The 13,223-nt window shown below is 48.2% G+C and overlaps 1 protein-coding gene across 1 annotated transcript; it reads left to right on the forward strand.

The window, feature by feature from the left end:
- The first annotated feature begins 1,289 nt into the window (after positions 1-1,289).
- On the forward strand, positions 1,290-11,860 carry FOXM1 (forkhead box M1). The gene is made up of 9 exons (XM_033052467.1): positions 1,290-1,356; positions 2,130-2,726; positions 5,345-5,493; positions 5,709-5,909; positions 6,321-6,449; positions 7,642-7,686; positions 8,608-8,674; positions 9,103-9,284; positions 10,436-11,860. Exons 2-9 carry the CDS (start codon positions 2,177-2,179, stop codon positions 11,486-11,488), a joined length of 2,376 nt encoding a protein of 791 aa, XP_032908358.1. The 5' UTR covers positions 1,290-1,356; positions 2,130-2,176; the 3' UTR covers positions 11,489-11,860.
- The last annotated feature ends 1,363 nt before the right edge of the window (positions 11,861-13,223 follow it).

Raw genomic sequence — 13,223 nt, forward strand, 5'->3', positions numbered from 1 at the left:
ACCAGTGAGGAGTACAGGGGGACAATCCCTGCCCTGGTCCTGCTGGACGCACTGATACTGATACAGGCCAGGTATCACTGGCCTTCTTGGCCACCTGGGCACAACTGGCTCATGTTCTTCCAACCTGACTTGTCGTAGATCAGCACAGACAAGGAAATTTGATAATATTCCATGAGAAATGCTTGAGACTGAAACAGCCTGACTGCTTACCTAAGTGTCAGTGGAGTCCTGCGGGCCCCCCTAGCCCGGTGCAGCCGCAGCACACACGTTAAACGGCAAAACTCCGTAGCCCTTCACCAGGAGTCAGCGCAATGCCGCCGGCCCGGGTGCACGGCAGGATTCCCAACCGCGAGCAGCATGGTTGAAGGAAGCTGCAGGCACTGCCCCAGTCAGGGCGGGAGCGGCTATCCCAAAACAGAGACAGACGGGCGGAACAACACAATCCCAGCAGCAGGCCAAGCTCTAGCCCGGGCTCTGCTCCGCCCGCACATCCGTATCTCCCGCGGCCGCCGCCGATTGGCCCGGCCCGCCGCGGCCCCGCCCCCTGCGCTCCCACTGGCCCGGCCGGGCCGGCCCCGCCCCCGCCCCCGCTCACTGGCGGAGGCCGGCACGTGACTGGGCCAGCGCCGCGCCGGGCGCCAAATTCAAACCGGGAGCTCCGGGGCTGCCGCCGCCGCCCTGCATCGGCCCTGCCCGGCCGGGCAGCTGGTGAGTCGCGACCTGCGCCCACCGCAGCCCTCCAGGGCCCCAAGCAAAGTCGGCACCCCTCGGAGGGTTGTGCTGAGGCCACCGGGCGGCCGGGAGAGGGCAGCGCCTAGGCCCGGCCGAGGGTGGAGGGTCCCGCGGGAGCAGGTGAACCTTCTGGCGAGGGCGGCAGTGCAGGGCTGGAGCGGGTGAAGGAGGAGCTGGGAGCGCTTTGCCGCTGCCCTCCTTGGCCCCTCGGGACTGCGCGTAGACGGCAGTGCCCCGGCCCTGTACGGGGGGCAGCAGATCGGGGCCTCCGTGGGAAGTGACGCGCTCCTGCAAGGAAGGCTGGCTGCGGGAGGCTGGCTCAGGGTTCTGCTTGTGGCGCTGTCTTATCGGGATCTGCCCTTCAGGGGGTGGAGCAGAGCGCCAAGTGCCATGCTTGCCATGCCGGCTGCCAGAACCCGCGTGGAATGATCGCAGGGCTGTCTGCTCCCTGTACTTAGAGCATCAGCTCAGCTTGTTATCTGCTGGACGCTGCTTTTTATCAATTCAGGGGGTTCTTACTGAGAGTTTTTTCATTTGCTTGCTGACCTCGTCGAATCTACCAATGGAAAAGGCCTCTTTTTTGGTATTTGTTTATTTTCTGCTTACCATCTCTAATGAAAAACAGTAAGTATAATTTGTATATTGCTCTGGTATAGTTTGCAGAAAGGCACAGGCTCCACCGAATTTCTGATGGCTTTATTACTAGTATTCTCACAGCATCTTACCCTGGAAGCAGTTAGTATATCTGAATTTTATTTCCTCTGCTTACAGCTTTATAGTCTAAACCACCTGTTGTCCAAAAGTTTGACATCTAAATTGTATGCTACCCAATGATGAATTCACCTGGTTCTTGACAAATTTTCAAAAGGAATTAGCAGCATATTTACTTGGTGTCCTTATAGCACCTTACTTCTGCTGCATTTATTGTGTGCCTTTGTAGTGTTCAGGATAATCTCTGCTTCCCAGACGTTAAACCACCTGTAAATGCCCTTCTCATGCAGATTGTGTAATCTACTGCTTAGAGCAATAGGCTATAAGAATCAGCACTGCTATTTCTATATGCTACCTTCCCTCCCCTCCAGCTTGCTGACTGATGCTGGTCAAGTCACATTATAGTTAAGTCTTTCTGTAAAGCACATACACACTTAGCTCGTTATTATGTACTTTATGATGCAAATTATCTACTCTGCAAATCTCTTTCCCATCCTGCTTACACAAGGTGTGGGTTAAGGAGGTACAGAATGATTTTTCAGTAGCTTTGTCAGCCTTATTAAATGCTTTCAATTTTATTTTCTTTTTGTGTTTCTTGCTTTGTAGCAACTGCTGAGAATGTGTATTCTGTGGGAGGTCTTGCGATGATTTGCTGCACCCTTTATGTTGTACCTTTTGTTTTGCAGGATTTGTTCCTCTCCCTTTCAATGGAGAGTGACAGTATAGATCAATAATGAGGACCAGCCCTCGCAGGCCCTTAATTCTCAAAAGACGGAAACTGACCCTCCCACAGAATGATGAATCCAGTACTGCAGCAAGAGATGAGAACAGAGGTCAGGATGAAAAGGCTCCTAAGCAGGAGCATAGGCAGGAAGACCAACACAACAGACAACCCAGAGACAAAAGGGACTGTGGCCTGCAGAAATTCCCAGCGGGAATAAAGATAATTGACCATCCTACAATGCCCAACACACAGGTGGTGGCCATCCCTACAAATGCTGATATCCAGAGCATCATAGAGGCATTGACAGCAAAAGGAAAAGAGTGTGGCAACAATGGACCCAACAAGTTCATTCTCATTAGCAGTGGGGGCACATCCCGTTCAGCAGGTCCAGCACCATCACAGCATCTCCCATCAGAGAAGAAAGCCAGTGCAGCCATCAAGGCTGCAGATAGTCAAGAAAGAGAGAAGAATGTTGCACAGACACCTGGTCTTGCAGGCAGTACAGCCCTCTGGCATTCAGGAGCTGATCCTGTGGTTGGACAGGAGCAGGAGACCAACAGTATGTAGCCTTTATGGTTTTTTGTTGGATTTTTTTGTCCTGACAGACAAAGAGATGTGAAGTGGGCCAAGGAGTGCAGCACCTGCATCTTGGTATGCAGTAATTATTAATATTTTACAATTACAAAATACAAAATTACTAAATCAATGGATTTGATGATGGATTTGGTTCTAATAATCTACATAGCTTTGCATATGTAATAAAATCTGAAGGATTATAGTGGACGTATTTTGTGATGGAAGACATCTGAGCTTGACTTAAATTTTATGCCAAGCCTTTCTATTTCTTGAAGTACAGTAATTTCACGAATACAAGCCGCACCAATTTGACTAAGATTTTGCTCCTAAACTGGAAATGCGGCTAATACTCAGGAGCGGCTAATATGTGAATAATTTTCTGACATTTACAACCTCAGAAGTGCCAGCCAGAGTGCCGAGTCGAGCAGCTGCAAAGTCGGCATTTTGCGATTGTTACAAACTGTTACTCTGTTACGCCATGGGTGGAGCCTGGCTCCCTGCAGGCAGCACGGGGGGTGGGGAGAGAGGCGGGAGAGCTCTCTCCTTCCCTCCTCTGCCGCAGCCCGGGGGAGAGATGGGGGGGCCCCGTGCCGCCATTGCCACGGCTCTGGGAGGCGGCGGGGGACCCGCGCCGCCATTGCCACGGCCCGGGGAGGCGGCGGGGGACCCGGGCCGCCGCGGCTCGGGGAGGAAGGGGGGAGACCCGGGCCGCCACTGCCGCGGCTCGGGGAGGCGGCGGGGGACACGGGCCGCCACTGCCGCGGCTCGGGGAGGCGGCGGGGGGCTCCGTCCCTGCCTGCCACCGCAGGGCAGCACCGGACCGTGGTGACCGAGCCCAGTGGCAGCGGCGGCTGGCCCCCAGTGGCCCCGCCAAGCGGCAGCTCCGGGCTGGGCTACCTGGCCCCGTCGGCAACCCCGAGCGGGCCGAGCCTGCACAGCCCGAGCCGAGCCAGTAAACCCCACCCTGTCACCGTTCTGTTACTATTTGGCAACTTTGTTGCACGCAGGTCCTCACTGCGAACGACAGAGCAGCTTATACTCGGGTGCGGCTTATTTATGGACAAAAAACGAAATATTTGCCAACACCCAGAGATGCGGCTTATACTTAGTGCGGATTGTATTCGTGAATTTACTGTACTAGATCAACATTGTCATGTTTTGGTTGACAGCAATAGTCTGGTCTGAGTGTTTTTAAGGCTGCAGCTCTTTTCAGAAATTGGGCAACTACACATGAAATCAGGAATTCAAGGTGAATTCCTTCCACAATATTAGTGTTGCAGTACCATCTTTTAGAAGTGTGACTGCTGCCTTCCTTTTGACAGCTGAGATGAAGTGGCAGCAGGGTTACTTGTGAGAAAGCAGAGTTTTGACAAGGGGAAATCTGTCTGTAGCCTACCTGGGCTTCAGTAAAACCTTTAACACTGTCTCCCCCAACATTTTTCTGGTGAAGTTGGCAATGCATGGTTGGCCAGGTTCACTCTTCACTGGGTTAAAACTGGCTGGATGGTCGGGCCCAGAGAGTGGTGCTGAACAGCGCTGCATGCAGCTGGAGACCAGTCATTGGTGGGGTTTCCCAGGGCTCAGAGTTGGGGCCAGTATATCATAGATATAGATATCTATGGATATATAGATATCTATAGATATATAGATACAGATATATCAATGATCTGGATGAAGGGGTTGAGGTCATCCTCAGTAAGTTCACAGATGACATCAAGTTGGGTGGTAGTGTGGATCTGCTGGAGGGCAGGAGGGCTCTACAGAGGAATCTGGACCAGCTGGATCCATGAGTCAAGGCCAATTGCGTGAATTCAATAAGACCAGGTACCAGGTTCTGCAGTTGCATTGCAACAACCCCAGGCAGCACCACAGGCTGGGGGTAGAATGGCTGGAAAGCTGCCCAGAGGAAAAGGACCTGGGGATGCTGGTCAACAGCAGCTGAACATGAGCTAGTTGTGCCCAGGTGGCCAAGAAAGGCCAGTGGCATCCTGGCCCTTATCAGCAATAGTGTGGCCAGCAGGACCAGGGCAGAGATTGTCCACCTGTACTCAGCACTGGTGAGGCAACACCTTGAGTTCTGTTTTCAGTTTTGGGTCACTCATGACAGGAAAGACATTGAGGTGCTGGAGTGAGTCCAGAGAAGAACAACAGAGTTGCTGAAGGGTCTGGAGCACAGGTCTGATGAGGAAGAGCTGAGGGAGCTGGGAGTGTTGAGCCTGGAGAAAAGGAAGCTCAGGGGGACCTTATCACTCCCTACAACTGCCTGAAAGGAGGCTGTAGAGCAGTGGGAGAGTTGCCTTCTCCTACGCAACAAATGACAGGACAAAAGGGCAGAGCCTCAAGCTGTTCTAGAGAAAGTTCAGATTGGACATCATGAAGAATTTTTTCCTGAAAAAGGTTGTCAAGCATTGGAACAGACTGCTAAGGGAGGTTTGGAATCACCATCCCTAGAAGTGTTCAAGAAATGACTGGATGCTGCAGTCAGTGCCATGGTGTCATTGATAAGGTGGTGTTTGGTCACAGGTTTGACTCGATGGTCTTGGAGGACTGCTTTAACCTAAATGATTCTGTGATTATTATGTGGGCTTGTTATCCCAACAGGCAGTGGCGAGACAATGAACTCTGTGTTGGACAACAGCCTCACCAACATCCAGTGGCTGGGGAAGATGAGATCTGATGGGCTAAATCCCTCTTCTGTGAAGGAAGACACAGAGAAAGAGAATCAGGTGCCTCTGCGGGAAAGAGTCAAGGTAAGTAGGAGAATAGAAGAGTGTGTGTTGAAACTTTTGATGTGGAAGTAATCTACATGGATCAGAAGACTTGGAATAATTAGGCATCACTATCTCTAGGTAACTTGAGTTTGACATTTACTGATATGAATAGCAGAACCCAGAGGATCCAGGGATGTTCCATGCCTTCTTGTCAGCTTCATAAACATTCATGTATCACCCCTTCTGTCTTTCAGACTGAAGAGGAAGGTGCTGCTGCTGCTGTGTCCTCCTCATGGCAGGATTCAGTGTCAGAACGACCTCCTTACTCCTACATGGCCATGATCCAGTTTGCCATCAACAGCACAGAGAAGAAGCGCATGACCCTGAAGGACATCTATACCTGGATTGAGGATCATTTCCCTTATTTTAAACATGTAGCTAAGCCAGGCTGGAAGGTAACAAGCAGGCCCTCAAGTTGCTGTGGGTGATGTTACATGCCTTCTGGATCAAAATGAAAAGTTGTTCCCCAGCCTGCAAAGCAAGATGGAAGCTCATTTAAACATTCCACCCCAAATACACTCTCACTCCAAATGTTCACTGTACCACTTCTTGTATCTCTTGCCTCATCTAGTTAAACAAGATAATGGGATGTTTGATCACTGGAGTGAGAATAGGGATCTCAAGCATACACAGAATAAGAGACTGATGACAGGGTTGGCTGGGTATGCTGTGAATATGAAAGTTTGGTGTTGTCTACACTTTGGAATGCAATCCCTCTGCTAGGACAGCCATGTTTGAGGTAGGCCTTACTTTGCTGATAACAAAACTACTGCTTTTCAACCTCCCCCTTGCTCCTTTCTCCCTAGAACTCCATTCGGCATAACTTGTCCCTTCATGATATGTTTGTCCGTGAGACATCTGCCAATGGTAAAATCTCCTTCTGGACTATTCACCCTGATGCAAACCGTTGCCTAACATTGGACCAGGTATTTAAGGTGAGTTGCCTTGTGCAGAAAAGTAGGACAGGATGTCTAGTTTCCAAATGCCACACTAGCCTGATGCACCTTATTTTAACTGTAAGGTCAAGCTGCTTTGACATCAGCCTTTTTGTAGAAGCTGGATTCAGTCACTTCACTTGACAAATAGAATAGCTCTGCATTTGAAAGAAAAGGTGCTGTGGCCTTGCTTCTGACCTGAAGCTTATGTGGGATGTGTTTATTCTTCATGTGTTGTGCCAAATATAGTAGTCAGGTTGTTCAACTTCTTTCCATAGGCCTGATTCAAATTCCTAATGAGTAGCTTTCCACTGAGGCCAACCAGGTGTTCCTATGCTGTTTGATAAGTCAGTCATAGAATGGAATTGTCCTAGCTCGACTAGGTATTTTTGGAAGATTTTGTCAAGGAAAATAGAGCTTGGGAGTCTGGTATAGGTGTGTTTTCTGCAGTGGGTGGGTAGATTTACAGTAATTTCACGATTAGAAGCTACACCTGATTATAAGCCGCTCTGTCGTTGGCAGTGAGGACCCACGTGCAATGAAGTTGCCAAGTAACAAAGAATTGTGGGGTTTACTGGCTTGGCTTGGGCCGTGTGGGCTCAGCCCGCTCTGGGCTGCCAATGGGGCCAGGTGGCCCAGCTTGGTGCTGCCACTCAGCGGGGCCACTTGGGGCCAGCCGTCGCTGCCGCTGGGCTCGCTCACCCCAGCCCAGCGCCGCCATATGGCGGCAGGCGGGCACGGAGCCCCCCGCCCACTCCCGTGGCACCGGTGGGAGGTGGGCATGGAGCCCCCCCACCTCCCTCCCAGGTCACGGGGCCGGAGGGAGCCCTCCGCCTCCCCACCCTGCGCTGCCTGCACGGAGCCCGCCTCGACTTGCCACGCAACAGAGTAACCAATTTGTAACAATCGAGCAATCCCAGGTTTTACTGGCAGGTTCTCGGCTCGGCACCTCGGATGCACTTCCTAGGTTGGAAATTTCAGAAATTTTTTCACATATTAGCTGCTCCTGAGTGTAAGCTGCATTTCTTTGGTGGGATCAAAATTTTAGTCAAAATGGTGCGGCTTATAATCGTGAAATTACTGTAACTTTTGTTTGTTCAGATTGTAGAATTTTAAAATATCCCATCTGTCTCCCTCTTTGGCTGATAACTTTATCTTCATTTTTTTCCTGCCCAATGCCTTCTACCACCAGCCGCTGGACTCGGGGTCACCAACATCGCCTGAGTACTCTGAATCAGTAAGAATTGACATCTGGCTTGGGGCTCGATCTTCTATTCTCTTCTTGCTAGTCACTGAAGGAAAGGACAACAGGCTTGGGGAGGGATACTGGGTCACTGCTGCATCTACTCATACAGCTCCACGTGCACCTCTTGTGGGGGACGGGGTCTACCCAAAGGTTGACTGCCTTCAGATGGTACAGTCGCTCTCTAGCTGCTGAAGCTGGATAGCTTTGAGCAACTTGGAAGTCTACTGCTGAAGTAGGCTGCAATGGACTTCAGAGAACAAACCCAAATAGATGTAATCTCCATGGCAACAGTTCCAATATGTTCTGGGGCTCACATCCAGACAGAAAGGATTTCTGTACTCCTTTTTCATTTTTGAACCTTCTGCATTGTGACTCTTGGAAGAATGAACCTGTTTGCTGTTGCTCTTGCATTCAGCAGTTTTAACTTTGATGGATTTGCAAGCATCCGGTCAAACACTTTTCTGTCACAGCTACAACCTTGGCCATCTTTCCATCTGCTCAGAATTCTGATCCCATTGCCTCTATTATTCCATTTGAACACCTATCTGGTCTGTGGTTTGTATAGATATCCAATACTCAATAAAGCCATCCTATTCATTGTTCCTCAGGCACTGACGGTGCTGAAACCAGCTCACTTCTGCTGTAGAGTCTGCAGATGGAGCAGCTCTGTCAAGTTGTCTCTTTTCCTACACAGCTTTTGGTGGGCAGCTGGTATGCAATGGCATGGCTGCAAACCAGCAAGTGGCACAGACCTAGAGCCAGCCTGAGTGCTGGGTACTAACAGGTGCTCTGTCTGCATTAGTAAGCACAGACCTTTGGTTTCACAGTTCTCATTGAGGCAGCAGAATAAATGTGGATTCTTTTCTTTTAATCTCTCTTCTTCTCCTCTTACTTATTTCACAATGACTGCAGCAACAGAAGAGTCGTCTTCCAGATCCTCTGAAGAACATGGCAAGCAAAACTGAACCCCAGAATTCACGTAAGTGTCTACATCAGTCTAGACCAAAGAGAATCAATCCAATAAATCTGGGGCACTCTCCCAGATCTCTTTAGGAATACAAGTGCAGTGTGTTATCCCAGTTTGCCAGCTTTTATGCTCCTTATTGCCAGGTTTGAAATGGAAAGCAGTATTGCTGTGTCGGAGAGGATGTGATGGTGAGATGGGTGGGTATTGGGCATTCAAATGAAGTGAGAGCCCCAACTTGAGGAGTAGGATCTGCATGAAAGATTATTTTCTTGTTCATGAGCCTTCTGTCTAGTTAGCTTGATCCTTAGCAGAAGGCGGCAAGTAATCTGATCAAATGTTTCTTTTGGGGTGTCTAGGAGGACTTTCTGTAAGGTGCCTGGGTTTCAAGAGGTAGCACAGTGGAGAACAGGCAAAAGTGAGTCCCTTCTTTTCCCTTCCAGGCCGAAAGATGAAGCCTTTGCTTCCTCGTGTCAACTCCTACCTGGTTCCAATCCAGTTTCCTTTGAGTCAGCCTCTTGTCTTGCAGCCTTCTGTGAAGATTCCTCTGTCCATGGCACAGGGAGCATCCCTTAACAGCTCGGAGACTTTGCAGAGCAATAAGCATATGCACATTGCTACAAAGGTTGGTTTCTTGTTTTCTGAGGAGTTTTTTTGGGGTTACTTTTTTTTTATTTATTGTTTAAGGGGGGCAAGGAGTGGGCTGGGGAGGATGTGGGGATTTTTTTTTGGGAGGGATGTGTTTGTTTGGATTTTTTGTTTACTTTTTTTTCGTATCTCTTGCCTTCAATGAATCTTTTCTTCATATGGCTCCTTTGCGCATCTTTACTAGGTGCTCTAAAACTGCAAGCTGCTGTCAAGGAACTAACCAGTTATAATCCCTTACTGTCCCTAGACTGACTACTACCTGCCAGTTTATTTGCTCTAAGGATGTTTCTGTAATTCACTAGAGGAAGGGGCTGTATGGCTTGGTCAAGACAATTTTTCTTTACTGCTGGGATGTGAAGAAAGACGAATGGGTTTGGAATGGCTTTGTTCTGATCTTAAAACATTAATATTTTTGATAGCTCTATAGACAAAGATAAGAAACTTCTGGAAGAGAATGTGTTTTATGTAGTCTTTTCCCAGAGGATTTCCATATCTGCTGTTTGCTAATTCTGTGAAGTTCACACTTATCCTGGGCTCAAGCAAAACACCTATTAAACCGATCTTTTACTTGGCATCTCACTGACTGCTCTTGTATGCTTAGGCATTGTGAAGCTTTAGCTTCTTCCATCCTGTCTAACCATAATCCTATTTTCCTTTGTATGCCTGACGCTTTATGTTCTCTCCAGCTATGATTTATCTTTCTCCTGTGCTCTTTCTCTTTTGATAACCTCATTTTTTTTCTCTTCCTTTTCCTTGGTTTCTGGGAAAGCTGTCCTCATTCATTTTGTTACTCCCATTTAGATAATGTAAGAAAAAAATCAAAGGAGTTATATTTTTCCCAGCAATATTCAGCTGTCCTTCTGCCTGTACTCCCAGGAGTTCCTCAGATCAGGAGTGCTCTGAAGGGTATGACTTTCAGTCACTTAGCTAGAATCCTTCCCATGTGATCCTTAGGCTTCTTTCTATCAATTTCACAGAGATCAATCTCAGTCTGTTATAATTACTGCTTCCTGAATATCTTTCTCTTACCCTTTCTGCTGACCTTAAATGCCAGTCTTTCTTTTCCTTCCACTGTTATTTGGATTTTTGGGTGGCTTAGATCTGCATGTCACTTGTGTTTCATTGTAGATGTCACTGTCTGCAGAAGAGTCATCCTGTTTACCGACACCTGCTGTCAAGGAGGAGGGTCAATGTGATGAAGGTTTATTTCCCCCAACCCATTCCGTACAGGAGAACAGCTCCCAGCCTGGTGAGGAATTGTCTTCTTTCTCTGAGGGTGCCTGTATAAAGGAGGAAGAAAGATCTCAGCTGGATCACTGGCTGTCCCCATTTGCCTCAACTGTAACAGTCAAAGAAGAGCCAAGCTTGTTCCTCCCAGACTCATCCCCAAAGGAAAGGAAGCAGTTCGCCACACTGAAGTCCCCATCTAAGGCAGTTTCCGACTCTTTAGTTATAAAGAGGAGGGAAAGGCGGGAAGTGGGCAGATCCAGAAGGAAACAACGCCTAGCTCTGCCTTGTTCAGAAGAGCCTGTCCTTGTTTTGCCAGAAAGCAGCAGCTTTGACTCTTTCCGGTTAGGGGCAGACCATCCCTTCCCCCAGGAAAACCAGCCCCTTGAGAACATATCACAGCTCAGCTGCTCACGGGGAGAAGAGGGGGCCTTTAAAACACCAGTCAAGGACATCTTCAGCAAATTGCCCGTTTCTTCCACTCCCAGCAAAGTCTCAGCCACTACTACCCCTTCACTAGAGGTCCTTGACCCCTGGAAGTCTGCTTCCTTAGCCAAGGGAAGTCATGAGCTGGACTTCAGTCCAGTGAAAACACTTCAGTTGCCATTCACACCCCTCCGGGACAACCAGGACTTGCTGGGTTTTAACAGCACACCGCTTAAAAATCCTCTCTTTGATTCTCCTCGTGAACTGCTCAATACAGAATCCAGTGACATGGTTCCCGTGCCCCTCACAAGCTCGCCAGCATTTATTCGTGATGCTTCCAGGCAATCCTCTGTTGAACTGACAGCCTCTGGCTTTACTGAAAACCGGTCACTCATGGAGGGCCTTATCCTGGATACCATGAATGACAGTCTCAGCAAAATCCTTCTAGATATCAGCTTTCCTGGTCTTGAGGATGAAAATTTAGGAACAGACATTAGTTGGTCTCAGCTCATACCTGAACTGAAATGAACTGGCCTGGGGACTGAATTTGACTTGTTCTGATGTTACAGAAAGCACTCCACTCTTCTAAGATTCATTCCTGTAATCTAAGACAACTGCTTTTGACTAATTCCCATATCCATGGGAACACAGATCATTATTGACTCCTGCTAAGATGGGAGACAAGCCCATCAGCTGCTATGGGCTTCCTTTACAAGATGCTGTAGACTTTGAGTGGAACAAGACAATAGAACTTCTCTAGCCCTGTGCTAGAGATAGCCTCTCTCCAGGGATTTTTATCATGAGATTATCTAGGTAGGCCCTGAATAGCATTTGCTATTCAAGGTATCAGAGGAAATGAACACACTCCTCAGTACAATAGGAAAGAGCCTGGGAACCACCTCCTAGCTGTGTCCTAATCTCCTTTTACTTTGTTCCCCTATTACTTAGTATCTTCTGCCTAGTTTTAATGGCTGTAAATACTGTACATTCCTTAAATTAGCCCTTAATTATAATAATAATTTTATTATTGTAGGGTTTTGAGAATATTTGGCCTGGTAAGGGTTTTACCTAGAGTGTGTTGTCTGTATGTTCACATCTCTTGTATTCTTCTACCCTAGCTGAAAGCCCAATTTTATTTTTTTTTACTTCAAAAACGCATTGGTCTAGGTTGTTCTAAAGATTGCTGGGGCAAAGATCTGAAAATGGTGTATATGTGACCCAAGTCAAATTGAAACAGGTTATCTGGATTGCAGCATGAAATCTTGGTTTGGCTTGCTTTTCGCAGGAAAGAAGGCTGGAGAAGAGCTTGGATCAAGCCATATAGCTCTTCTGATTCCAGAGGTCTATTATGTACCTGGAGGACTAGGTAGAGACACTGTTGCAGTAAGATGGACCTCTATTGAATGGTTAAAGCTGCCCTCTTTACGGACAGCAGCTGAAAATGAAAAAAAGAACCTATAAAGGGAATGTTGATATTTCCACTGAAAATTGACCTCTGGAAATACAAGGTATGTATCTCTTGGTGCAATAGAACAACTCTTCCCAATTCTCTAGAACTTACGTCATAGAAGAAATTGCCATGGCAAAGATCTGATCCTTCTGCTTGCAGACAGCTGGTGGCTCCTGTACTGAAATACTCAATAAAGCTTCTGTGGGAACACAGCTGAGTGTTACCTGTACCACCCCTAGCAGCCTGTGGGGGCTGGCCCATAGCGCGAGCAGCCCCTTCTCCTGACCTAGTGTGCGTGCTTTGTGATCACCGAGTGAGTGACCATTAGGACATTTTTCAGGCCTTGTTGGCCAAACCACATTAGATTTACAGCAATTTCATTATTATAAGCTGCACCTGCTTATAAGCTGCACGTTACAATACAGAGTGTGATAAAAGGTATCTATTCTATCACCATCTGTTGAGGGTGGGGGCGGTGATCCTTATCTCCGCGGCAGATATTCTGCCAATGGGCCATCCATTGAAACCAGGCGGGGCATTGTTCTTTATCTTTTCACAACCCATCTGTCCTCCAGCGAGTCATTTTCTGCTAATGGCCCATTGAGTCCCACTGTGTGACTGATAAAATTACTGCATCCCATTGGAAGTTGCTCCAGCCAAGGGGAAGAGCCCAACATTTCTTACCAAGATAAAAGCAGAGGTTTTGGGACACTGAGGTAGCCCCTTTCTCCACTGGACTCCAGAGGAAAACTGGATTTCTCCACATCACCACTGGACCTCCGGAGGGAAACTGCACCTTTTACAAGACCACTG

This window comes from Catharus ustulatus, chromosome 2, assembly GCF_009819885.2.
Source record: "Catharus ustulatus isolate bCatUst1 chromosome 2, bCatUst1.pri.v2, whole genome shotgun sequence".
Taxonomy (NCBI): domain Eukaryota; kingdom Metazoa; phylum Chordata; class Aves; order Passeriformes; family Turdidae; genus Catharus; species Catharus ustulatus.